The 26,116-nt window shown below is 40.0% G+C and overlaps 1 protein-coding gene across 3 annotated transcripts in view; it reads left to right on the forward strand.

Annotated features, from left to right (window-relative positions):
• Window positions 1-19,052, forward strand: part of ksr2 (kinase suppressor of ras 2) — a 94,537-nt gene extending 75,485 nt beyond the window's left edge. For 2 of the 3 annotated variants that reach the window (XM_084024820.1, XM_084024822.1), the window contains 5 exons: window positions 2,683-2,779; window positions 2,865-2,998; window positions 4,617-4,751; window positions 7,168-7,297; window positions 8,490-11,622. In XM_084024820.1, coding sequence (XP_083880946.1) covers window positions 2,683-2,779; window positions 2,865-2,998; window positions 4,617-4,751; window positions 7,168-7,297; window positions 8,490-8,636 — 643 coding nt within the window. In that variant the 3' untranslated portion in view covers window positions 8,637-11,622. Of the gene's footprint in view, window positions 1-2,682; window positions 2,780-2,864; window positions 2,999-4,616; window positions 4,752-7,167; window positions 7,298-8,489; window positions 11,623-18,573 lie in introns of those variants that run through there. The other variant, XM_084024821.1, reaches the window with a different exon arrangement.
• Window positions 19,053-26,116: the final 7,064 nt, after the last annotated feature.

Here is a 26,116-nt window from a genome sequence, read left to right on the forward strand (position 1 = left end):
ACGGGGCTACGTTCTTGTTAAAGAACATCACAGGGAAGACTCTTGCTTAATTAATTAGCTGATAATGTGCAAATGAAATAGTTTGGATATTTGCCACTGTCCCACTGGCATTAACACATGCTGTGAACAAAGAAAGATGTTTCACTAACAAAAACAATTTACATCTTTGTTTCTCCTCTTTTGTGTTTTTCCTTCATTCTATAGTAAGCAAGGGAAAGAAAACCCCACATGTCCACACTACGTTCACAGTTTAAAGAGTGTTTCAGGAAACAAAGCTAAATGTAAAATTGGGCTCCCTTCCCTTCACATTCACTGTGGTTGTCAATATCTTTGAACTAATGGATTGGCTGATTGAGATGCAGGATTTCAGTTGATGCCAGCACAAATAGTCATGAGTGCAGGGGAGCTGACAGATGAGCTGGCTGCCTCTCAAAACTCCTCACCGCTGATTGCTGGAAATAATAGCAAATTTCAATGCAACAGGTGGCTTTGTTATCCACCAATGCTCTGCTTCTCCTATTAACGGCATGAAACAAAGGCAACTCAAACTTTCTCGTACTCTTGCAGCTCTACGTGCAAAATGAATTTTGCAAAAATGAAGTGTGGCTCATTGGTTTATTAAGGATGCGTTTTCCAGTTGTATTAGTGGGGGAAAATGAATATTGATCGTTTCATTTGTCACAAGTGACTGCGGATCGATTTTCCCAGGCAAACAGAGCACAGGGTCATGTGTGATGATACTGCCGGGTTCCTACTTGATGGATGAGGCAAAATTACTCACATAGCTGATGTGTCAAGGGGCGCTCATTAGCTTTTCATCAGCCGACTACCATGAAACTCCGCCGCTGTGTCTTAAGTATGGCTCATACAGGCCTTGTTTGCCAGAGGTGTAGCAGTGATTGTTGTCATAAGTCATGTAAGGCATCAATTAAAGTGACACTGAGGGCCCTAGTTTCGTAGACTAGGCGTAGTCAGCGTGCAGGGTGCGCCGGTCAGACAAACTTCCACTCCGCCAGCTGTAATTCGCCTTGAATGAATGGACTTTACTTGCGCCTTGCGCCGAGAGTAGACCAGGTTGGAGCTGGCGGGCTTTCAGCGCAGTCTCGGCGAGGCTTTTTGCCATGAAACTTCCGCTATGCCAAGCTGAATCTGTGACGCCTCCCCCTGCTGCGCCGCCACACCCATCTTGGCGAAACTTGCATTACGCCGGCTCCGCCACCCTGCGCTGCGCCGCGAAACTAGGGCCCTGAAGCTTCAAACGTTTCTGTGTTGAAAAGAGCCTGAGGGAAGAGAGCCGCTAAAAATGCAGCTGCTGTCAGGTCAACTTTGGGAATGAATATGCATGAACTCTTGGCTCCGGGTCCTTTGTTGGTCACCTGCGTGGCACAGTCGGGGTTGAGGGCTTCAGGTGTGAGGCAGGGGGCGGCTGTAGAGCTGTCTATTAATACGCTGTTGTGATGGCACGCCTCCAGAGATGTGACACCACCTCCACGCATCACTGTGTAACAGCCTGGCACAGAGCGGGCCCACGTATCAGTGCAGAATGATGGCATTTTATCCACAAATGACATTTCACACACACACGGCCAGCTTCAGAGTAGGCCTTGTTAAAAGTTCCAGAAATCACATGGGTCACACCAGCTGCAACGGCAAATCAAGAGAGGAGCAGATAGTGAGAGGGGGATACTGAGGAGGGGTCCCCTTCCTACCCCCCTATTTAGCTTTTGCTCTGACCGCACCCATCTATGAAATCATCCATCATTTAGATGGACTACACACCTGTGAGGTTTAGCAGCTGGTAATTCAAATATGACCGATTAGATTAAGTAATTGCAGCAATGTGAGAGGTAAACCGAGACAATACAGGCAATCTGGTGTCAGCAGTTAAAAAGAGAGTATTTGAAAAGCAACACTAAACACTGTTTCAGCATCAGCGTTAATGGGAACAAGGTGGGGAAAACTGGTCCTGGTCCACAATCCACTGTAGTGAGATATGTGCATGTGTCGTGACATCTTAAGTGGCATTCTTGCATTATTATTCTATGTTAATGACAAACATTTAGTTCTGGTCTCCCGCTTAATCTCAACAAATCACCAAAAACAAGCCACATTTCCATACTAAATGTAATCGTCTTTGAATGATGCGTAGTAAAAATGGGGTTTCCCTTCCTCCCATTCTACTGACAGGCCCTGAATGCAACATTAGCAAGATAAACAGCAGCGATTAAAATACCTCACTGAAGTTAATTTGTATCACGCCTTTAAACAAGTGTTCAAAGTGCTCTACGTAACACAGAGATGCCTCACAAATATAATCAATTTAGAAAGTGACCAATAAAATAGAAAACAAGCTAATATTGAATATGAATACAGGAACAAATCAAACTGGCAGTGAATGAATAGTCCTGATTCTAATTTAATAAAAGCTTTAAGTGACATTCAAGCCTAACTTGATTCCGCACACTATTTTATTTTGAAGACAGTAGTTGAAGAACAGTGTTCATATTTTACTTCCTTGTGGCTCATACAGATCGTCAACTGTTGCAAAATCTCACACAAACGTACCTTGGATCGGACTCAAACTCAGGAATGTGATCGGAAGGTTGACCTGAAATCATAAATCAAACAAATGCATCACATAAGACATCAAAACAGTAACTTGAAACCTTTGTCTCCTCTCAGCTTGTGTAAAGGCAGGACACTTTATTCGGTGGTGCGCGATGCCAAGGTTGTCCTGGATGTTAACAAGACCAGGCAGATCGCACAAGAGATGGTGAAGGTAAAACAACTCAACCCTGATTCCCTAGAACATTTCTGCAGTGCACATGATATTACAGAAAAGTCACATCTCTCTCTGTCCTCAGGGGATGGGCTACCTCCACGCTAAGGGGATATTACATAAAGACATGAAGTCCAAAAACGTGTTTTATGACAACGGCAAAATCGTCATCACCGACTTCGGACTCTTCACCATATCTGGGGTTTTGCAGGCTGGCAGGTAATTATATTCAGCACACATCAAGGACAGGAGAATGTCTTTCAGCGTGTTTGATGTAGGAATTCTGTCCTGGAGACAGGCTGATTATTATGACAGCATTTGCACACATGATACAGGGACAACACAAAATTTAGTGGAAGTAAATAGTCTACATATTTCTCTAAATATTTTATTTAATATATTTTGATAAACATACACTATTCTGTGTAATACAAACACTAATACTTTTCTGATTTAATCTGATTCAGATTTACTCTTGTCAAGGGTCGTTATTGGCCCCCTATTTCCCCTGTTGTCATTAGCAACATCCTCCTGTTTGATAGGAAAAAACATGGATTATAGATAATGAGATCCAATTTAAAGTTCATAATTTTGTGTGCAATATTAAACCTGTCTATGCGTGTGATCATGTACCATCTACCGTTGTCATGGAAGAAATCCCCTGTTAACTGATGAAGGAGGCAAACAGAGGTCCTTCATAAACAGAGGTGTTCAGAGGAATAAAAAAAGTGACCAGGTCAAGGATGGGCAGAGATGCAATAGAGGTTGGATAAAGCAGAAAAACAGAAACAGAAAATATCATACAAAGAAAACAGTGAATCACTGGTAATGATCAAAACGCTATAAAATGGTTCTCGCTACATTAACAAATGTATTTTTTTCCCTCATTTACCATGTCATGGTTGAGCAAACCAGTATTCACACATTTTTATCTGCTCAAGATTGACCCCATGAGGCCAAGACTTTCATCAACCCTCCAGAAAGTGTTTGCAAGTGGTGAGAGACAGACCAGTGACAGCAGCACTGTGAGCCCTCTGAGGGCAACAGTGATGTTTTCCAATAAAATAAGCAGCGTAAAGAACTGAATTATAGTTAATTTTTACAAGATTTTATGTTGTTGTGATGTAGGCTGCAGTACCTGCAAACATTGGTGTTTTGCAGTCAAACATTAAGCACTATATTGTTCAGTGCCTCTTATTCTATAGGAATAGTTTGACATTCTGAGAAATGGTCTTATTCGCTTCCTTGTTTAGATTTACATGATGAGATCGATGGCACTCTCATGTCTCTCTCAAACTACGGCGCGGGAGCCCCGAGTCTATTAGCTAAACTCAGCATCAAGACTAGAAACAGGGAAACGGTGAGCCTGGTCCAAAATCTGTCCAGGGTTAAAATGCGGGGGAGATACAGGTACCCTCAAAGAGATGGGAGCTCCCCAGAAAGCCTCCATTAAGAATTAATTATTTTTGCCATTTTTTTATTTTTTATAAATCTATATTTTCTTGTGTAGGCCTATTAAGGTTCCTGAAATACATAAAAGGCACTTGTAGAGCACTTGTCGGCATGCATGTTTATCAGCACATAACAATTTGTGATCATTTGTATCAAATAAACATAAAGGTGTCGTCTGTCAAGGAGGCGCACTGAAGTGAAGCAGGCTAAAATATATCTTGAATGTAATGATAGTATATGTTTCCAGGTGGCTGATACGTTCATGCATGTAGCCGTGTGCATGTGCACCACACCATCCAGCCCCCATCCCTAAAAAATGTCTCTCTAGAAAGCCAGATCAATAAACCCTGACGAGTCTCCATCCCCATGTTTTCTCGTCCTGCAGCCGTAGAGAAGACAAACTGAGGATCCCCAACGGCTGGCTGTGTCACCTGGCCCCAGAAATAATCCAGCAGCTCTCTCCGGACACAGAGGAGGACAAACTTCCCTTCTCCAAACAGTCAGATGTCTTTGCTTTTGGGTACGTCTTCCCTGATGCTTCCTGTTTGTTTGTCCAGACAACGGCGGAGCCCGATGTCGGACAGTCTCAGCCCCACTGTTGGTAGAGAGCATAAACAAATGTTTGTGTGAATTCAATAAATTCTTACTCACTTTGACAGAGCAGTGTCTTAAAACTTCACATAACATGACAAAGGGACAACTCTCATTAACAGATTTTCTGATCTCATTATAGATTTTCACCGCTTACTGCAGAAAGACGTAGATAATGTAATAATTTGTGATTCTCTAAATTACTATTTTGCTCAACTTCTAACCATTTAATGAGAGAAGGATTAGAAATTGTAAAAGTTAATTGCTTAAAAATTATCTGATTTTGACATAGACCCTACTTGGTCCCATATACCTGATTTGGGGGATGATCCCGGAATATTCTCAGGAATGGTGAGATCCCGTGACTCAGCATCGTTTATGAATGGACCCTTCGTCATGATGGTGCGGAGGAGAAGTAATGCTGCACAAATAAGCATTGTCAGCTGGACAACAGCGAGTTACTGGAGGAGCTGATTGGAGTAGATAAAGAGCACACTGATTCGTGATTGGTTCCATCGTTCGGGTGCGAGAGAAGGTTTGAATGCTTAGTTGATTGAAAACCAATAGTCTCCTTCTTGAATCTTATACTGATTGCATGATTGCAGGAAAAAGGAAACTATGTGAATGTTGAGGGGCGACGTGGCATCAACTAATTGATGAGGCGGATGGCAAATGGACTTTCTAGACTTCCGACCACTCAAAGTGCCCTCCACCGGATGTCAACATTGACACGTTCACACACATTAATAGCCAAGGCCACCATGAAAGCTTTCTGGTTGATACTCTGACATCCTTACCCTAACAAATCTCCCTAAAACTAACCAATCAACCAACGAAGGCAATGAGTACAGGCCAATCAGAAGCAGAGTGGGGCGAGTCATGCCTTTGCCAAGCTAACAAACTAACCAGCTGACTGCTAGCTAGTTAGCTAATTCCACCATGCTTCAATGCTGCACTGGTTACAGAAAATGTGTTGTGCAAAATTGTTACTCTTCTGGTGATGGCAATGTGTTTTCCTACGCTGCGACAAGAGCTTGTGGTTGAACCATTAAGTTGTTAAATTTGACTAATTTAGCCTCAGGTTGGTTTAATACGGACGTTCGCCTGCGACAGCGATCGTGATGGCAACAGTACACATAAACATGGCCGCCACTCCTGCTACTTTGGTTTGAATGTCCTTCAAGTTCATCTATGAGGTATCTCGTCAGATCAATCTATTCAAAGTGTGAGAAGACAAGTTGAGCTGAAGTCCTGTCGTCATCGAGCAAACGAACACGATAATGTGTTAAAAAGTGAGCTTTACTAGGATAAAGGCAGGCAACGTCTATCCTTCTGATTCCAGTCTGTATAGGCTGCTGGGTTTGGCTTCACGTTGAACATACAAACATGAGAGGGATATCAATCTTCTCATCACAGTCTCAGCCAGTCAGTGATGAAGTGAACTATACTTTTAATAAATTACAAAGAAATAGAAATTAATTGTCTGGCTTGGTGGAAAATGGTGAAAATGTAGCAAGCCCATAGCTTACTTTGAATAATTTTGACCCAAATCATCTCACCAACTCCTTTAGTTATTACACACAGATTGCTTTTCTGAGTGTCACTCAGGTTTCTCAGACCAAAGTGTCCTCCATCTCCTGCTCTAAAGTCCAATTTAAAATTTGTCCTAAGTTGATTAAAAATCCCCAGGGCTCCTGTTCTTCCTCCAGTGCCATTACTGATTCATTTATGGGGGTGGACCCTGCTTTGTTGAGTCGGAGCACAGTTGCATTCTTCAGATGGTCCCCCATATGGAGATCGTTCTGTCGCAATATCATTCTAAAGGGAGGAAAATTGCAGCGCTGTCGCACAATGTCCAGCTGCTCTGTTAGCGCGTGTGTTATCTAGAGGTGACCCCCCATAGCTAGTTTGCATATTCATCGACAACCAGCCTTCACCCCCCCCCCCCCCCCCCCCCCCACACTCCTGGCGAGGAGCTATTTTTATGCTTCTCAAACTGGACGTGCAACAGCAGAATGAAAACACGCTTATTTGTACGGGGAAGGTGCGTCAGCAGCGATTAAAAATGTGCTGTTCTCCACAAGTTGAAGACCAAATGAATTCACATAATGCAAGTGTTTGCATTGACCGCGATCCAACTGTGCCGATGCATCATCTACAGTGGTGCATTAATTGAAAAGCTGATCCAAAACATTGAGTTTGATGGTTTGCAGTTGTTGCGACTGACATCTTGCCTGGTAGCGTTGGACTGGATGTCGATCCTCCATAGGTGTGTTATGAAGCTGTGATGTCATTCTCTCGACCAGGCGGTCCAAATCACTGACCACTGCTCTCTTTCCTCACAGCACCATCTGGTACGAGTTACACGCACGTGAGTGGCCTTACAAGAGTCAGCCAGCGGAGGTGATCATATGGCAGATCGGCAGCGGGATGAAGCCCAACCTCGCCCAAACTGGCATGGGGAAGGAGATATCAGTAAGGGCTTTTTATTTCATTTGACTCTTGCTACTCTTTCCAACGAGGTCTTTGGATTAACTTGAGTAAATGGGTCATTCATTCTGGAAAGAGACATTGCTCTTAGTGCCATATAGTCCCAATATATTTGAGAGAGTCATCTCTATGGCCGATATCTTAAAAACTAGGCAACTCACACCAAAAACAATCTCTATTGATAAATAGGAATGAGGAATCATGTATTTTTTATTTTAAGATGACCCGTTTTCATGCTTGCGCACCGAAATCCTACATTAAAAATCAAAGCGATTCAACACATTTTAGAAATGTTGATTAACACTTTGGAATTAACTTTGCGTGATATAGACAATAAGCGACGGACCCACATCCCCTCGCTACACCTCCAGCTTCCATTTGAACCGTTCTGGGAGTTAGCCTGCCTGCTAATTCAGCGTGCTGTGGCTGCAAGATTTTGCTGGTCACATGCAATTATTAGCTAGCATGTCTTTACATATATGCTATGTGTCCACATAGCCCCTATTTCTGGCAGAAGAGCAGCTGCAGGGGAGCGCTTCATTCCAGCGCTCCATCTCACCAATATATCACCACTTTAAGCACTATTGTATGATAGACTAACTTCGCCCATTTGCTTTTTATTATCTATTTGGCCTACTATCTATTTGTTTGACATTGTTTTTCCCCCCTATGAGCACCAGAGGATGATTGCTTCCTACTTTGTATGATGAGCTCGTCACCACATAATCTGAGGAACGATCCGTCAGAGATAATGTGTACGGTGATACCAACGCGATTTCGATTTGATCTGCTCCCACAAATGGGCTTATCGGTCTTTGCATGACAGCATCTGTCTGACAGTAACGTCCAAAACATGCTTCTCCTCCATTTTCTAGTGACATCACTGGCGCTTTTCTGGAAATGGCTGCATGAAGCATTATCATTGGAAACAATTTGTTGGTGTTGGTAATCAGTCCAAATCACCGGGCCAAACTAACAAACACATTTCCTTTTCACCTCATGCAGTGTTTTCGCAGCATATCTCTCCTTGATCAACTTCACAGTTTTAGACTTAATTCATATTCGAGGAAAGTATATTTCAGCGCAGTAAATAAAGGGACGATTATTCGCACACAGTTGTTTCATTCAGTACTCATGCACAATCTAAAAGCCCCCTTTTCCAATATGTCTTTTGCAGGACATTCTGCTTCTGTGCTGGGCGTACAAGCAGGACGAGCGGCCCAGCTTCTCCAAGCTGGTAGATTTACTGGAAAAGTTGCCAAAACGGAATCGTCGCCTTTCCCACCCAGGGCACTTCTGGAAGTCAGCTGAGTATGTCAAATGAGTTAGGGACACAAAACAGCAAACAATCAGCAACTATATATATAATATAAAAGAGAGAAAAAACAGCCGCCATAACTCTACATAAATAACCCACCTCCTTAAAGAATGCACTGAATCCAAAAGCCAGCCCAGTGATGAAAACTGCCCATGCTGTGTGTATTTTCATGGAATGTTGGCATGTGTGTGGACAGACAAGTTGACTGTCCAGCTTCTCAAAGCAGTCGGGACTCATATTTTCTTTGGTTTGATTTCAACCATACTGGAGATTTTTCCTTTATCTTTTTCTGTCTTTTACTAATGACCTGATCCCTCCATTATATTTGATTCATTTCCTGGATGTATCTTGCTTGTAACCTTCGACTGATCACATCGATTTGGAAACTTTTTGGAAAAAAAGACACGTTTGAGAACAAAGTCGATGATCTATTTTCCTCATGTCTTATTCATTTATTTTGGTTTTGAATGAAAGTCATTGTTGTACATCACACATTGTATATTTTCATAGCATTGTCTTGCCATTCCTTATGTCTGTCAACTGTGTAGACCATTTAGTCAATGTTACCTCATGGTCTCTCATGTGTGGATGTCTGTACAAAAGCTTTATTTAACTTAAAGAAATGCCCTGTTATTTACACCGTACCATTTGAATGTGAAGAAGCCCGCGTCCCTGTTTGTGTGGGGATGTGTTGGCACAGGTCTTTGATGGGAGAATGTTCTCTGATCAGCCTGTGCTTTGAATATTTGCCTGTGAACATAAGTGAGACATTTGAACAATAACAGTCTTTTGGTGGGATAGCCGCTGGTCAAACCAGGACTTTCTCACTTGACGCTGTTCTGTGAAATCGCTGACACTTGAAATGTATTTCATCAACTGTTGGAGAACTAATTCCACTTCGGAAATGCTGTCTCTGAGCCCCCCACCTCCCGGAAAATAACTAACCATAGATCAGGAATATAAAAGATATACACATACAAATCTAAAGCTCGCTCTTCAGTGCAGTAATTTGAAGTTGTGTTATTCTATCGCTATATGAACTGACATATTAGTGTGGGAAGCCGTCTTATAGAATAGTTTGGAACCCTAAATGCATCAAATACCCGATGCTAACAGGCCTGGGTGTGAGGACTAGAATGATCTGGATCCTCACAGGACAATGATGTGACTGTTAGATGCGTAAAGGGAGAGCACATGACCTTTAAAAAAGGAAACACGAAAACTCAGAGAAGTCAGGAAGTTTGTCTTTCACTTAAACTAGTGTTGTAGACACTTTGTAGTTAAATTCATCCTGCCGCAACTTTTAACTGTCCAAAAAATTAATTTGCATTATTTTCCTTTACTTTTGTGTTGTTTATTTTTGAGAAACTTTTATGAGTAAAAGTTGAGCATTTTTAAATATGGAGCATCAATTAGAAGTAATGTTTGAAGTAATTCTAACCATAGATTTACATTTAAATATACGTTTTGAAAAGTTTTGTTCAACAAGGCAATCTTTACAAATAAAGCCCACTTTTAGGATTTTGGAAGCATAACTGCAATTGCCGTAAGTAGGAATGCACCGATACAACGTTTAAAAAACCCCAAAAAGTAATCTTTTGAAATTGCATCACTGTTCATATTGTGCGCCTATATGACAAAAAAAATTATGAAAATGTATTTCCGCCGACATATGACAGAACTGGAAGAAAGGCAGGGGTATGCAATTATGTATCATGCACTATAACCATTCGTCAACCATGACGCTCTAATTAGGCCACTGTTGACTACAACGCTGCTGAAAAGTGACCGTGGAGGACAAATCAATCTTAAACTTTGCTTCTTGTGTTTAAGTTCTTGAAAGATTAAATTTTTTTCTAAAGAGCGAATCGTTAAAGTAACAAGTAAGTAACTTAAATCTGGCTGAACTTTCCCTTTAACATATCAGAAAAGACATATCAGGATGCTGAAGACCACCCCAGGCCATTTTTCTACTTCATGCTGTATTTCATAATATATTTTAAAAGTGTGTTTTGGAGATATTTATCAAATTGAAGTCATATCGTCATGAATCGGGAGCTGCGGCGTCATTTGAGCTGTATACTGCTTTTGCTTCTCTCTGGCCACATGGAATAGATAGAGACAATCCTATCATGTTAAATAACCATTTTCCACCTCATTATAAACACATCTGTGTTGGAAAATGCATACAAACAATCTGCTGCTGTTTTTTGAAGTCTGTCTGTCTATTTTGGAATTGCTGGGATTCAAATATTGTAAGTGGATCATTTATATTTGTACTGTTTACAACTTTCAAGTGCATGAGATGGACTATCAAAGATTGATTCTTGTTATGAAAAAAATCCTTCTACACTATATATATAAAAAAAGTTATGTGAGCATTTTCTGATGAACTGTTGTCCATTGAGCAGTTTGATCTCAATACCTAATGACGTTTTACATCAGGCTTTGCTGAACTTTTCAACAGCTTTGTTTGAGCGAATGGTTGTTTCAGAATATTTATAGATTATATAAATGATTAGACTAGCATTTAAAATAAAATTTAAAAAAAATGTGACCTGTGCATATGCTAGAGACAACAACCTGACTGGACAACAATCAAAGATCTAACATTAGTGCCAAGTGTACATAACAGATTGTAGACTATGTTTTTTCGTCATTTTGCCGTATAATCAATATTCCTTGTGAATTCTTTTGACTTCTTTCTTTTGAATGTACAAATTGTGTTGTGTTTTTTGTTGTTGTTGTTTCTGTTTTCTGTTCATTTAAATTTATTTTCCTCCATTTTCCTTCTAATTGCATAAGCATTGATGCTGTGTTGTTTCTTTTCCTTGATTCCGTCCTTGTATTGTAGGTGATAGCTCGAAAAAGCTTGTATTTAATGATGCCTTATGGTCCATGGCTTAGTGATGAGTAGATTTTGATCACAAGCTCTTTTATTTGCACTCATCCTTTACAAAGTGTATGACAATAAAAAGATGTTTTCATTTTGGACGTTTTCTGTTTCCTTTTATGTCATCTTTTATCTCAGTCAACCCTTCTCCATATTTTACCTTTGTTGAAATTTTTATCACAACTTTCAAGATCAAATGAAGTGTTGAGACAGTGATTAGTACCTAATTAATCGTTCCGAGCAGTATGTGATCTTGATTAAAAAAATTTAAGTTCCAAATATTTAAAGTGAACCTGCATACAAAATCGAATAGATCGTAGATGGCCGGCTACGTTGTTAACATAATTGGAGGATTCCAATAGCGGGCACTCCAGAGGAGTCAGACTGTAAAAGCTTTACAGATGTGCATAATGTAAAAAGTGATCATAGGAAAACTTGAGGAGGATACTATATTAATGATGACATCACAGTAGAAAAAGCGGCGCCATCGTAGACTATAAATTATATAGATGTAGTCGCCGTGACGACACCCATAGGTTTCTGAAGAGCCGTTGTGAAGTACACTGCCTCCACCTCATCACCTTGACAGTAATGGCACATTCCAAAAAGAGTTGGATCGTCGGTGACACAGCCGAGCCGGCTGCTAGCAGCGAGCGGCAATGAAACCCATCACTCAAAGCGGCAAATACAATCATAATACAATTGAAGCGGGTGAGGTATGTGATAATTCACCCGCCATACAGGTGTCATGAACAGGAAAATTAGCCATAGTGGTCAAATCGTTTATTGTTGTTGTTTTTTTTACCATGCTGTAAACGTGTATTCTGCTGTAAATATTGGCATATTAACATTAGGGTCAATAGAGATTGACTTGCTTTGGGAAAGGGTCCCAAGTGGCAACTTGAAGAACTGCAGTTTTTCTGACACTTCCGCGCTGACTTCATTTCGAAGCAGCGGTGGTTGTTGCTCAGTTGGGTCACTTCACCATACTGCCCCTACGAGGCAGCCACTAGGTCTTGTTGTCACGGTGAGGTTGCCTGGTAACATATTTTGTTGCCTTTAGACAGAACCAGGCTAGCTGTTTACGCCTGATGCTAAGCTAAACTAACTGGCTGCTGGCTTGTAGCCTCCCATTTTTGCGACAGATATGAGAGTGATGTCAATATTCTAATCTAACTCTTAACAAGAAAGCAAGTAAGCATACTTCAAACATTTGCAAAATGTAAACATTCTTTCAAACTATTGCAAAATGTAAACATTCTTTCAAACTATTGGTCCAGTAAAAACCCTCCCTCTCCTGTCAGACCACAGACGAACGCTCTACGAGCGCTTAAGCGCTGGATAGAAATACTGCTTCCACTTGTTGCTTGTGCAGTTGTGATACAGCAATCAGCTCGTCTGCAGTTCTCTATGAAGGAAGAAAAGAGACCGTGCAGTGACTTGAAAAGACTAATTTGCTTTCTATGAGCTGAAATATTCTAAGAGCTGTCCTCGCTAGGAGAAATCTGAGCACGCACTGTGGTCGATCGTGTCCCCTCGTAGCGTCGAGGTTAGAGACGCCTATCTTTGAAGTTAATTGGTTTATTTATTTCTACTCTTCCTTTGAGAGTTTCTGTTTCCATGACATCCATGAAGTGAGCTTAGCTGGGTTCCTCATTCAGGAGAGCTTCAACCTGCAGGCGGTAACATTACGAAGACATCCATACATTCAGGAAATCTTACAGAAAGCAGGAAAGATACAAGCACAATTCCCTTGAAAGTAAATTATCCCTTTAAGTAATGCACTGTATAAACGTATTTACTTTTGTGGGAGATAATCAGTCTGCACTTGGTTTCCTCTCGCAACTGATTCCTTTTTAAAATAAATAAAACAAAAAGTCATATTTAAAACAATTTATTCAATCAGAACAGAACCCACAGATATCTGGGAATATGTAATCTGCATGCAAAATTCTGCAGTATTACATTTGCTTTGTTGGTTAAGAGGGAAGCATTTTGGACTCCGGAGTGTCATAACCCAAAACAAAGTACAGCTGGGAAAAGTCATAGCAATTTACCTTAAGAATGAATCTGTATGTGGATGCCCTATCTGGATCAAGAAAGTTGCATGTTAAAGGATAACCGATTTATTTCAACCTGGCTTCTATTTTCCGATGTTTTTTGTTGGCAGTGAACTCATTATTTAAAGTAGGTCCAGTATTGACAGAGAACACTGCGGACGGCAGCATCTAAATGGACTTGTATTAACAGTAAAAAAAAACAAACAAACATGTAAAAACATTCTTATGTAAATTTTAACAGGTTTTTCTAGCTGTAGTCAAGTTCATGTATGGTGAATTAATATCAGTGAAGCTGTTCAAACTGTGTGAATCCCAAGATAGGGTGTTTCTGGCTATCAGTTGCATTGAATCCTCTGTGGGCCAGTATACTGACGACAGTGTGTGCATGCTTGTGTGTGTCTATATGACACACAATGTCAGACCTGTGAGTCACTGGTTGAAGAGAGAAAGTGAGTTAGTGGAGGCATGGAGCGGGAAAATGGATAGATAAATAAATGGATGGATAGAGGAGCCAGCCAGTCCTCCTGCTTTTTCTTCTCTACCTCCACCTCCAAAGTTCAGCCTCAGCCACTGAGGCGTGAAAAAATCCACATCACCCAATCTCAGGGAGGCTGAAGCGCATCGGAGCATGAATGTTTGGTTTCTGTTGAGTTTCTTAAAAGTGTTAAAGTCTTAAAACCTGATAAGGTTCAGCGCATTTCATGTTAAAGTACTTCCAGAGACGAAGACAAAAATAAAATAATTAATAAATATATTACATTTACAGAGTTTGTAATGGGTAATTAAGTCATGGAATAATGATATACAATAAAATCCAAATAAAAATTTGATATATAAATTAAATATTTGTCACTCCCTAATATATCCAGAGGGATGCTAAGGCTTATTCACAACATCCTGAGTTAAATGAGCTCTATTATTCATAGTTACAGCTGTACAGCTGGAATAAAAGAAAAGATGACTCTTTTAATAGAATGCTGAATGTAAGTCCAAAGAAAGGAATTGATGGGGATCCCATAGAAAAGACATTCCTCCACAAAGAAAACTCATCAATTTGTCCTGATTTAGTAATTTAGTAGCAGGCAGCTACCTCTGGTTCTGAAAAGTGGAAGTGCCTTAAACTTACATTCTCCCTGCTCGCCATCAGGGGGCGACTCTCTGGTTGTAAAAATAAGTCACACAGCCAAAATGCTGAACCTCGCAGCTTCAATTGTAGTCAAGAAACCCATGTGTGACATCACCATGACTGTCATTTTCTTATATACAGTGTCAGTAGAGCAAAATGCTGAAGTCATTAGCAAGCTAGCTAACCAGCTAGCTTGCTTGTTAATTTCACCATATTTAAATGCTACACTGCTACATGCTCATATACTTTCATCTCTTTGTGATATTTTGTTCATCATCACCATTTTTAATTCAATCAATTTTTTAATTATTGTTCTGTCTGACCTGAAAGGAAAATTAAAGCAGACTGCCGGTAATAAAAGTTGATTTCTGAATGCTATTTGGATTTTGCTCCAGGCAGCACAAAATGGGAACAGCATTTTTTTTCTAAAAAAAAAAGAAGAAAAAAACATTTAGACAGTAAATCTGTTTAATATTGATAATAGTATAGACTATATGGCCAGGTATTCGTTATTATTCATTGCTATCAGTATGTTATGAGGATTTCAAGTGACATAACAGAAAGTGTTTCTGAATAGAATCGCCTACTCAACCTTTAATTGGTGGGCTTAATTAATCATTCCAATCAAACATTTCAGATGAAACACTTTCAATGACGTGGTATAAAAAAGCCTGTTTAATTTGTTTTATGGACTTTTTAAAGTTGTGGTAGATCAGCTGCTCAGCAATTCAATCAAGGAGAGTGGAAACAGCTATGCCTAATTATGTCCTTTAGCAGGTTTGGGCACTGTAAGGTAAGCTAATGCTGTACATCGTGTGATATTTAGCATGCTCATTGGTTAATGAATACCCATAAATGAATTGTGATGTCAGCATTTACTTGAACTTCTATTAATGGTAATTAAGGGATCCATTTCATCATTTGGATTCCTGTTCTGATTGAATCTGGGTTACGTTAGGCTAGGTTTGAGAAGAAGTGAAATGCCATTCATGGGAGTATAGAGTGGGAATTGTAGGTAGGGTTGGGTTCTATGCCAGATACAGACATATATTGCTGTGTAACTTATGTTACTGAATCAGTCTGTCTTTATTCTTTTCATTACGTCCTCGTGGAAGTTACAAGTAACATTTTGGTCACCTAAAAATGTCTTATTCTGCGTTGCATGCGTTGCGAGTAACGTCACAATGACTATGTTCCCTTCTTATGTAGTCTATTAATTTGAATCCTGAGAACTTGAATGTGGAAGTAGGTTATATAGAGAGAATTGCATTTTCAGTGATGATCAAATTTAGTTTCAGAGCTGAATTCAATTTCATAATATTCCACTCAGTTTCAAGTTTATTGGGATTCAGTGATGGGGGATTCCACCTCAGTTGGGCACATTTGCATTCATTTGTGACCAGTTATATCTTTACATCGACAGTTTCGGGATCACGTCCAACACAAACTGGTTACAAATCTAACCAGCATGCACTACGCCGCAATCGCCGGTGATCGATTGTGTGCGCATCCGGCTCATCTTGAACGAGCCTATTCTTTCTTTACTTTAATAACTCAGACACCTGAGCACAACCAGTTATTCTGAAGATTTTTAATGAGGTACTCTGGGAATTGTAGGAAATCAGCTCTCATCACTAAGTGATGTAGTGTTAGGCAAGACACCTTAAAAAATCCAATCATAGCAGCAGTAATCTCAGGGGAGTTTCTCCTTCCCCTGGGACTTGGTGAGATCGATGAGGCAAATTAGATAAGTCAATGTACATGATGCAGGTCCACAAAAACATGCTGTATATGACTTTGAAAATAGCCAATTTAGAGCAGCAGATTAGCTCTGCCACATAGCCTCTAAGGACCGTGGGGCTCTCTTTATTCATTTAAAGACACCCACGTGGCTTATTATGCCAAAGATGTATTTCATTAGACCAGTAGTTTGGGGGAGAGAGAGAGAGAGAGAGAGAGAGAGAGAGAGAGGGAGAGCGAGTGAGCTTTGGCACTATATGCATATAGGTTGGTTTAGTATTACTGGGCCTAAAGCTGTGCCAGTAAGGAAACACATGTTTAACCTCAAGGCTAATTAACGTGCTGGCAACACCTGTATGCACAGCGCAATAAATCCCACGCATCTGTTGGCCTGAATAGGTGAGCGAATAAATTTAACGCTAATGCCAGAAATACTCTTGTTATCAAATCAGGTGGAAATGTCTTGACTGACTGAATAATAACAGCCTGCAAGGCAGCCTGTCTGACATATTAGGGGAAGAAGTTTTCTAGCGGTCAAACTGTGCCGATTTCACATTATGCTCAGGAGCCTGAGAGTGGGTGACTGTCTGACAACCACTTGGCCAACCCACACTGGTTTGAACTGTACAACCCAAAAATAAATCTTACATAATGCAAGAGGATGGAGGATGTGACCCTGTCTTACCCTCCAGCAGGCCCTGTGCTGGCCCATCTGGCAGATAATGTGCAACGACAGTGCCACTCAGACTGGCTAAGATCCATTGTGGATGCAAAGAATCTGGTCCACACAGTATGTGATGATAGATTCTGTGGGCATTTAAAGGTTTTAAAGTTTAGATTTGGAATTTTTCCAACGTTTAGAAATTATTGAGTCAAAAAAGTCATATGAGTTATTGATACAGTGAACATCATTAATTGAGTGAGTGCTGCAGACATCTCTGTTCAGAAAACAGGAAACACGATTTTTAAAGTTCACATCGAAAAACCCATTCTATCTTTGAATCTTTCAAAGGAACAGTTACGCATGTTTGCTTTTTTTTTGCTGAGAATCAGATGAGAAGATGAACAGATGGTTCGTTCATAGAGTCTGTCTCTGTTCAGAGGAAACAAATCAGCCTCCCAACAACTCTAAACTCACTAATTAACAAGTTCCACCTTGTGTGTCTTCATCAATACAAAGTTGCCAAGCAACCTGTGGAAACTCCAGGAACTCACTGTGCCTAGCAGTTTTAACTGCCAGTAATGGCAGTAAAAGCAAATAACGTCCCGAATATGATCAGATTTTGATTGTTAACAGTACTAAGTGACATCATGCTATCACAACTGAACACCACCCACTTCAAACCAATGAAAAAAAGAATTACAAATACAAAAATCTTGCATGAAATAACCAAATATGTTCTAACTAGAGAGACCTCCGCCCATGCCAATTCTCTGTTAATGAAATGAAAAATCGTTTTTGTGATCAGTTAGCCCCGTTTCGACGTTCCCATCCGACAAAACATCAGTGTGAATAACGTTTGGAAGGAAACATATTTTGTTGTGGTTTGCTTTTGACATATCACATAAATGAAACAGTCCATGTGTTTCCCACTTGTTTTCCCTAATCATAACCAAGTAGTACTTTTGTTCTGTTTCTGTTTTGTTTAAATTTCAGTGCAATGCAGGAGAAAATAACAGTTTAGATGTATGGAAACATAACTTTGTAGGAGACTTGGTTCTTCAATTTAATGGGTGCTTCCTCGCCACATGCAACAACCTTCCACCATTTCTTTCATGGGGTTTGACAGTAGAATCATTTTCAGTAATAAAGAAATGCTGCAATTTTTTTTTTTTTTGTAATTCATCATGACAATTTCCCAACATTTCCCACTCACAGTGCAGAACATATTCATTTCCAGACGCTGGCTCTTCTCATCACTGCAGTTCTTGTTATTCTTGGATCGGCAAAATTAAAAGAACACCTGCAATGCAATTTTGGGGATGCGCTTTGTGCTCTGCATTATCAGCTGTCTGTCAGAACATAGCCTTGTTATCAGTGTGGTCTCCTGCAGGGCTGTGTGTTAAGACGCCTTCCAATTTAATGTTGTTTCTGTTTTCTTTCCCTCCCCCTTCCTGCTCCAGGCTGTAACGGAGGCATCGATGGGACTGTGTCTTTGCGTGAAGCTCGTCTTCAGCTCACATCTGCTACACCGCCCGTCAAACCACCCGCCCACCCTCTCTTGCCCCACCCTGCTTCCACAACCCCCACCTCTCCCGCTCTTCGTCCTTGTTCCAGCTCTGACATACATGTTTCCCCTAATGCCTGGTTGGACCCTTTAGCGGTCAGCATTGGCCCACTTTGCCAGAGTGGGTTACAAACACTTTCAAACAGAGAGGCCTTTCTTCCGCTCTATGCCTGAAGCCCTTCCCCAAAATGACACCCATGTATTTCTGTTGAGGAATTTCAACCCGCATACAGCACCATCCATGCCATGCTGCAAGTCATCTTAAGCTGCAAATGTCTTTTCTTAGTACCATGATTGTGCAACATATCATTTTTTTAAGCGAGCCCGAGAGACATTTTTACAACAGCTACAAAACTGTTTATTACAACATCTGGAGTGTGCAAATTATGCAAAGGAGTCATTTTGATCTCATCCTTAAAAGACCTTTTAACTCATCAATGTCAACTTGTGATGATTTAAGCAAAATACTCTACTAGGTTCTGTCACAACCACAATAGATCCACAGTTGTATATTTTTAGTGGTTTTGGCCTAATAAGTCTGGAACTGTACTTAAAGTTACCCAATATGGAGATAGTTTGCATCAGACAGAGAAGCATGGTCAGATTTTCCGTGATACCTGCACCACTGCATTTTTTCCACCCTTTCTTTCTTTCTTTCTTTCTTTCTTTCTTTCTTTCTTTCTTTCTTTCTTTCTTTCTGTCCCACACCTCAACATGAAACCCTGTCTCCTAGAAATAACGATAATTTCTTATTCATTTTCAACAGCAGTTTAATCTACACAGTGAGGCACACATAGTTTAATTGAACGTATCTTCCACCCATGCTATTCAGGGCCTGCTTTTGTCAACTACAGCATATCAACATTTATGGATATGTTCAGCAGCACTTGGTTAAGGATAGACAAACACTGCGGTCTGTAGTACTCAGTTGAGTAAAAACTCAAACGTGAATTAAAATACAAGACTGAAACACACTCTTTCCTTCACCTTAAAGGTACAATATGCAAAATCCTAAAAGAAAACTATGTATATACTGATACATGAATAATCCTTCTCAATCATCACTTATGAGCCCCTAGAAGTGTGTGGCAGCATCTGTATCAGCAGAGACTCTGCCCCCTGCTTGTATTTTCTCTTGTTTTATTGTTTTGCTCTTCTGGGTGTCAGCAAAGAGCATTTCGGACCCCACATCTGAGTGTAACCAGCCAATAAGCAGGGAGTGTTCTTATTCCAAGGTCAAACACCACTGCTTTGTCACACAATATGAAGCATGCCTTGGGCTGCATTCATTTAAAAATCCGGCAACTTCCCACAGGTTTGTGAGGATGTTTATTTGTACTTTAGAACGCAACTGCCGTGAAACAATCAGAAAATAACATTTTATTCTTCTGATTCACAGCTTTGTTCTTAATAACACTGGCCTCTCTCTTCATTCACTCTTTAGTTGCTCGACCACTGCTGCTCACTCTCTGTCTCTCTCTCTCTCTCTCTCTCTCTCTCTCTCTCTCTCGTTCTCTATTGCTTTTTCAGAGAGGAAAGGCGAATTTTGAATGCTGTGTTTAGAAACAGAAACCGGCAATGTGACTACATATTATACCTTTAACCAAAGTGCTTTTGTTGCTTGAACCTATCCACGAGCAGAACTCAAGTTCTGCTCCAACACCACAGTTCTGTGCTCTATATGCCAACGATCAACGCCCTATGAACCTACCTACAACATCTGTGCGGTAAATTTGCTTAAAATAACATTACCTATGAACACAATCCAGGCAACTGGATGTAGTGGACCTTGTCCCCATGATGTCACTGCTGTTTTGTAGCCTCGAGCATTTTTGCTGTTGTTGATCTCGTTTTCTGGCCATCACCATCTTGTTTTATTTTTGGAAATAGAAGTGACATCAGATGGTGGAGCTAAGTACAACCGAATATTGAATAAGGCATTTTTAGGCAACCAAAAAGTTTACAAGCAACATTTTAATGAACTGAAAACACGCTGCAGTTAAAGTTCTAAGACAAAAGCACGGACAAGCTCAGACCAGCCAACGGCGTGGTAGTGACCCTGTCAATCACAAGGTAGCCACACCCTAAAGCATACTCTGCTTTATGGTCTATTTTACTCTAACGACACTATTATTTACTAAATGAACATCATGCTGGATTGAAGAAAACCTGAAACTAGCGATTGAGACCATAAACTCATGTGTACAATGTTTACTGAGGTAATAAATCAAGTGAGAAGTAGGGCCATTTTCTCATATAGTTGGACTTCTTTTTGCAATCAGAGGAGTCGCCCCCTGATGGCCATTAGAAAGAACCAACACAAGCAGCGTTTTTTTTTTTGCCTGAATTAAGGCTCTTCAAATGCTCTACTTCCACTATGCTCCCAAACAATACATGAAAAATCAACACTTTGGAGTTAACCGCCCCGCACTGAAATACAGTCACTGTTTTGTTTTTCTTTCAAGGAGAAATAGTTTAACTGAAACATATTCACATCTCAGTTAAATTGACTCTATTACATGGTCTGCTAACTTGGAAATCTGCACGGCCGTTTGTTTGTCTTTCCCCCAAAACCCTTTACCCACCAGATGAATGTTAAAATATCTCCACCTGATGTGTGCATCCAGTGGAATGATTGTGACTTCTCTTTTTTCTCCGAGGAATTTGCTTACAAAATAATAAATCTTAAAGTGATGAGGTTTCTCTGTCCATCGCGGCTGCACGCTGTTTGAGTGAATTCCCTAGACACTAAGATACAAAAACAATATGTAAATGTGTGTTTGTGAGGACTATTCAATCTCTTCCCCCACCTACGTAAGTGTCTGATGACCTCAAGGCTATGCAATGAAGATAAAGCAAACAGTCCAATATTTTGAAGAGATACATATTTTACTAAAGTGCCAATTTAATAGACTTAACTAGTCATTGTTGAACGTTTTGATTACGCATTTAATATTTTTCTAGTGGTAACCAAAAGCAAATTCAAGTCTTTTTTTTTTGGTCTCTCAATGCACCTGTGACTTTTACACAAATTTAAGCCTTCTTTTTATTTGTTATGGGAACACACCTTCCGATAAGGTCTGATTCTGATATTTTGACCAAGTTATGACACATTCAACCTTCCTGCAGAGTCTTTGTAGACCTTTGAAAAAATTCAGGGGAATGCTCAAACTCCAAGTGCTCTCGCCACTGAATGGCCACTAATGACTTAGTGGCCATTCAGAGTTGGTCTGTAGCACTCGATTAACAGCCATCACAGCAAAGAATGCAATGCAAACATGCCAGTGCTTGAACAGAATTAATTAGAAAAGCTCCGGTTTGTCGTCGTCCTGCATCTATTTGTTTGAACAGCTACTCTTAGTCTGAAGACAGCTCCCTTTAATTAATTATTCCTAAGCGATTTTTATTTATTTTTATTCTTCAAGGATTGAGAAGGGGCTTTCTTTTCTTAATTTTCACCTTGCCTTGCCGCTATTCAATTTCAAACAACACATGCTGAATTTCTCATTCAAAGTAAAGAATCACTACATGGAATTAGGCACATTTTATTTCCATATGCTCATGTTTAAATGCTCCCGTTAGAGCACACAATACAAATCTGGGAGATGTTTGCGCTGTGTGCTCTGCCTGCAGCTTTACAGACTCCTGCTATATACTGTCTTGGCTTTAAACCTGCAGCCTGAACACTTAGAACCACTGTTATGCTTCACATGTGCTGCTGGCATGATAAGGATACGGCTGATGTTATTCTACATTTTTCTTACCGTCAGCAGATTGCTCAAAAAGACCAAAACTAACGACAACTTTCTGATTTCCCTACCCTCATCACACAGCACAAGTTATGAATATCAAGTATATTTTCATTTTAAGAAAAAGCCGGGACTGTAATGTAGCAAATACAACATTTGTTTTAAGAATGGGCTGATATGAAAGCACAAGAGGATGGATATTCTAATACTTGTAGCATAAATGGATTGTTGGTTTTTGTCTTTTCTTGGGATTGGGTTTTCATGGTGTTACCTTAGAGTAAATGATATTTATGGACTTTGCACTGCTCATAATTGTCCTATTCACATGATGTGAACGTAAAAGTAGTATTCAACCATGATCATGGTAGTGCAAAAAGAAAAGAATGAAAATGTATCGTCATTTCTATGCTGCTTAATCATTATCAGGTTCAACTCGGCACCTGCACAAGATAAGATAAATGTTTTGAAAGTCTTTTCCTAACTAGCTCCTTCTGATTGGAAACATCTTTTTAGACCGTGAAGCGCTGCATCCCGAGCGCGCACACAGTGTGGGCAGGGGACAAACCCCATTAGACTTATTTCTCTGCAATTTCTATTAAACTTCCAACATTCACTTGACTAATAGGGCCTGTTGAGATCAAACACAGTGGCAGGACATGAAAAAAACATAATTCACCGACGAAGAAAGTCAGCTCCAGACTGCAAAATGAGGTGTCCTCAGCTTCATTGCTTGCCTAATTCCTTCTAGCTGGAAATCATTTTCAGGTAGTATCATGCCGCAGTCGTCTGTGGGAAGCAAGCTTTCCATGACAAATGATTATGAGTTCATGCAGATGAGTGGATGAAAATGTTTCCTACTTAGAAACGTTCACGGTTCAATGTTGACAGCAACAATACACCGACACACAAGACAGGCGGCAGGATTGCTCACTTCTAGCTTCACATTTACTGCTCATCTATCTCCCGGCATGAAGACAAGGAGCGTACGTATTTTCCAAAACATACTATTCAGCAGTCTGACAAGTTTATTATGCCATTTGGCCCTAAGAAACACCATGAATATTTTGGGAGAGCACTCGCTTCTCTTTGTTTTATTAGTACTACCCCCCCGAGTTTTGTTTAAAAAGTTTTAAAAGGTGACTCTAATGCTGTCATCAAATCACACTCGTGTAAACTTGAGAACGTACAGGATGATGTCAAATACGAGCAGCTTTTCCAAAAAGGAAGTGCCGATCCAATGTAAACAGATCAGCCTAATTATACAGAGCATCCTCCTCTCCGATGACAACCGCTCACAACTGGTCTATATTTTGATGCATGGTCATATTGCTGATTCAAATGTGCTCTGAATCTGCTTTCATTCTGAAAGCTGTGTGCTGTATAGAACTATTTTTGTCCAGGGCTCATCCCTCTGTAAATCATGTCCGTTTCTTCCCCTCCATCCTTTTGTTGCCATTTTCTACCTATAATGCTTTTGTCATACTGCGACACCATGATGCTTTTCCCTTCTCCAGGTCTCTGACTTTGATTTAACAAATCTTCAAGCCCATCACCAGACAAACCACTTCTCCATGAGCATCAGCACCCTCCTGATAACCACCAACAACACATAACTCTGTTTTTCATTCAAGCTTGTAACAGATCTTCATTTGTATAATTTGTACAGTGAAATTTATAAAAGTTTTCTACCCTTCCAGAAATTATTTAGTTTCTGCTGTTCAACTGAATGTCAATGAATTACAATTTGCAGGCCTTGTTATAAAGTTTGTGTTTTTTGTGCAACATTTGGGTTTGTTCTACTGTCCAGAAGAGAAGAGAAAATTGTCAATAAAAAAAAAAAACTCAAAGTGATGCTTTGTGTTGTTTGTGTGAAGGTTGTGACCCCTCTATTTTTCTTATTGTTTGCTCTGAATGATCTGACATGTAGAATAAATCTCGAAATGTAACAGAAGACACGCTCCTTCAGAAAACCACAGAATGACCTTGACCTCAAGCTTCACTCCACTGAAATCATGTTATGTCTTTGACTCCCTTCTGTGAGATAAAGATTTACATATACTTTTTAAAGCAAACTGACTCATAATGTGCTCCGAGACCTCATTAATGTTGCTATTAATGTAGCTTACGTTGTTTTGACATTTAATTTAGAAAGCTAATTTATTATTCTCTTGATATTGACCAACTGAACTCATGTGATGCTGTTGTATTGCAGCTCGTGGCAGTAATTTGTCACGATTTAAAATCTGCAAGCTGCACGTGCTTTTGTTAGGCAGATTAATAACCTGCTTGTACAATTCAAGGTTACTTTCCAAAATGCTAAAGGTCCATGTTGGGAAATTGTAAAGTTCCACTGGAAAAGAGGAAACAGAGGTTCCCACACATAGCTGACCTATAACACAACCATTCACACATTCATCACATGTACAGGTGATCTAGAGTCTCCCACTAACCTGCTGCAACCTAACTGTAACTCTTGGACCCATGAATGTATTGCTGTGGGACTACAATACCAAGCAATGTGCTAACGTGCTTTGTCGAATACTCAATTCTGATGGGTCAATTACGGCATTCTACTGGTCTGTTATTTCTTTTTTAGGAGACGCTGCTATAGACGCAGTTCTGATGTTAGTACATTTTGCAATAATTATTGCTTATCCCTTACATATGCTACTTGAGTTTTGCTTGTCAGCCTACTAATATTTCTTAATTAGCATGAAAGACTCTGATGGGAAATCTCACCAGCTTCAGGTATTTGTTTATAACCCAAACCATACTTGCATATTGAATAAGAAAATGTTTGACCTGAGGATGAAATGAAAATTTCTCAAAGACTTGCAAATCGAATAGAATTCCCAACATCCTACACTGTAGTTTTTGTTGCTCTTTAGATCTTATTATTACATGCTAACATGCTAAAATAAGATGGTGAGCATGGTAAACATTAGACATGTTACACATTTTTTATTTTTTTTTATTTACACATTTGATTAGTATTTTAGCATGTTGATTTTGCTCAAAGCACTGCTGTGTTTAAATGAAAATAGATGTAAATGTGTACTTGACTAAAACAACATTACTACCTTGGCACACAAAAAGATGCTGAACTTTGACATGATTTCCTCAATTAGTTTTACCACTTGTCATCAATGTTTAAACATCCTTTAATTATCTCCAGAGAATAAAAAAACCTTGGTCAGAAACGGGAGCCGCCATCCCGCTTGTGAGAATAGCACAAATTGTGTCAGCTGGAGATGTGTTTGGCTCATGAAACTCCCCGTTGGAAACAATCAGTGTAATTTCAAACCTCAGAGGGGAGATGCAAATCAGCGGACATAAAAGACTGAAACATCCTCCCTGCCTCTGTGGACTCCTTTCTTGATATCACCTGAAGTAAGCTTTGACTTGCCTTTGGACCAACAACAACTGACAGGTTGCTTACTTGTTTTCTTAAGAATGAAATGAGGCTTAAAGTAATATGTACAAGAATGTAAGTGTATTTTACTGTTCATTGCCCTTTTTAAAGAAACTCGGAGTAACAGAAAATGAACGTCATTGGCAAGAAGACCCAGGATGAGTGATCCTCTAACATCAATTTTATATTCTGATCAAGTAATGTAAAGGTTTAGGGTACCCTGGTGGCATATGGGCTTAAGGACGCTGACCATGGGTGCTTTCCACTTCGACCCAGTC

This window comes from Eutrigla gurnardus (assembly GCF_963514095.1).
Source record: "Eutrigla gurnardus genome assembly, chromosome: 13".
In the NCBI taxonomy this organism is placed as follows: domain Eukaryota; kingdom Metazoa; phylum Chordata; class Actinopteri; order Perciformes; family Triglidae; genus Eutrigla; species Eutrigla gurnardus.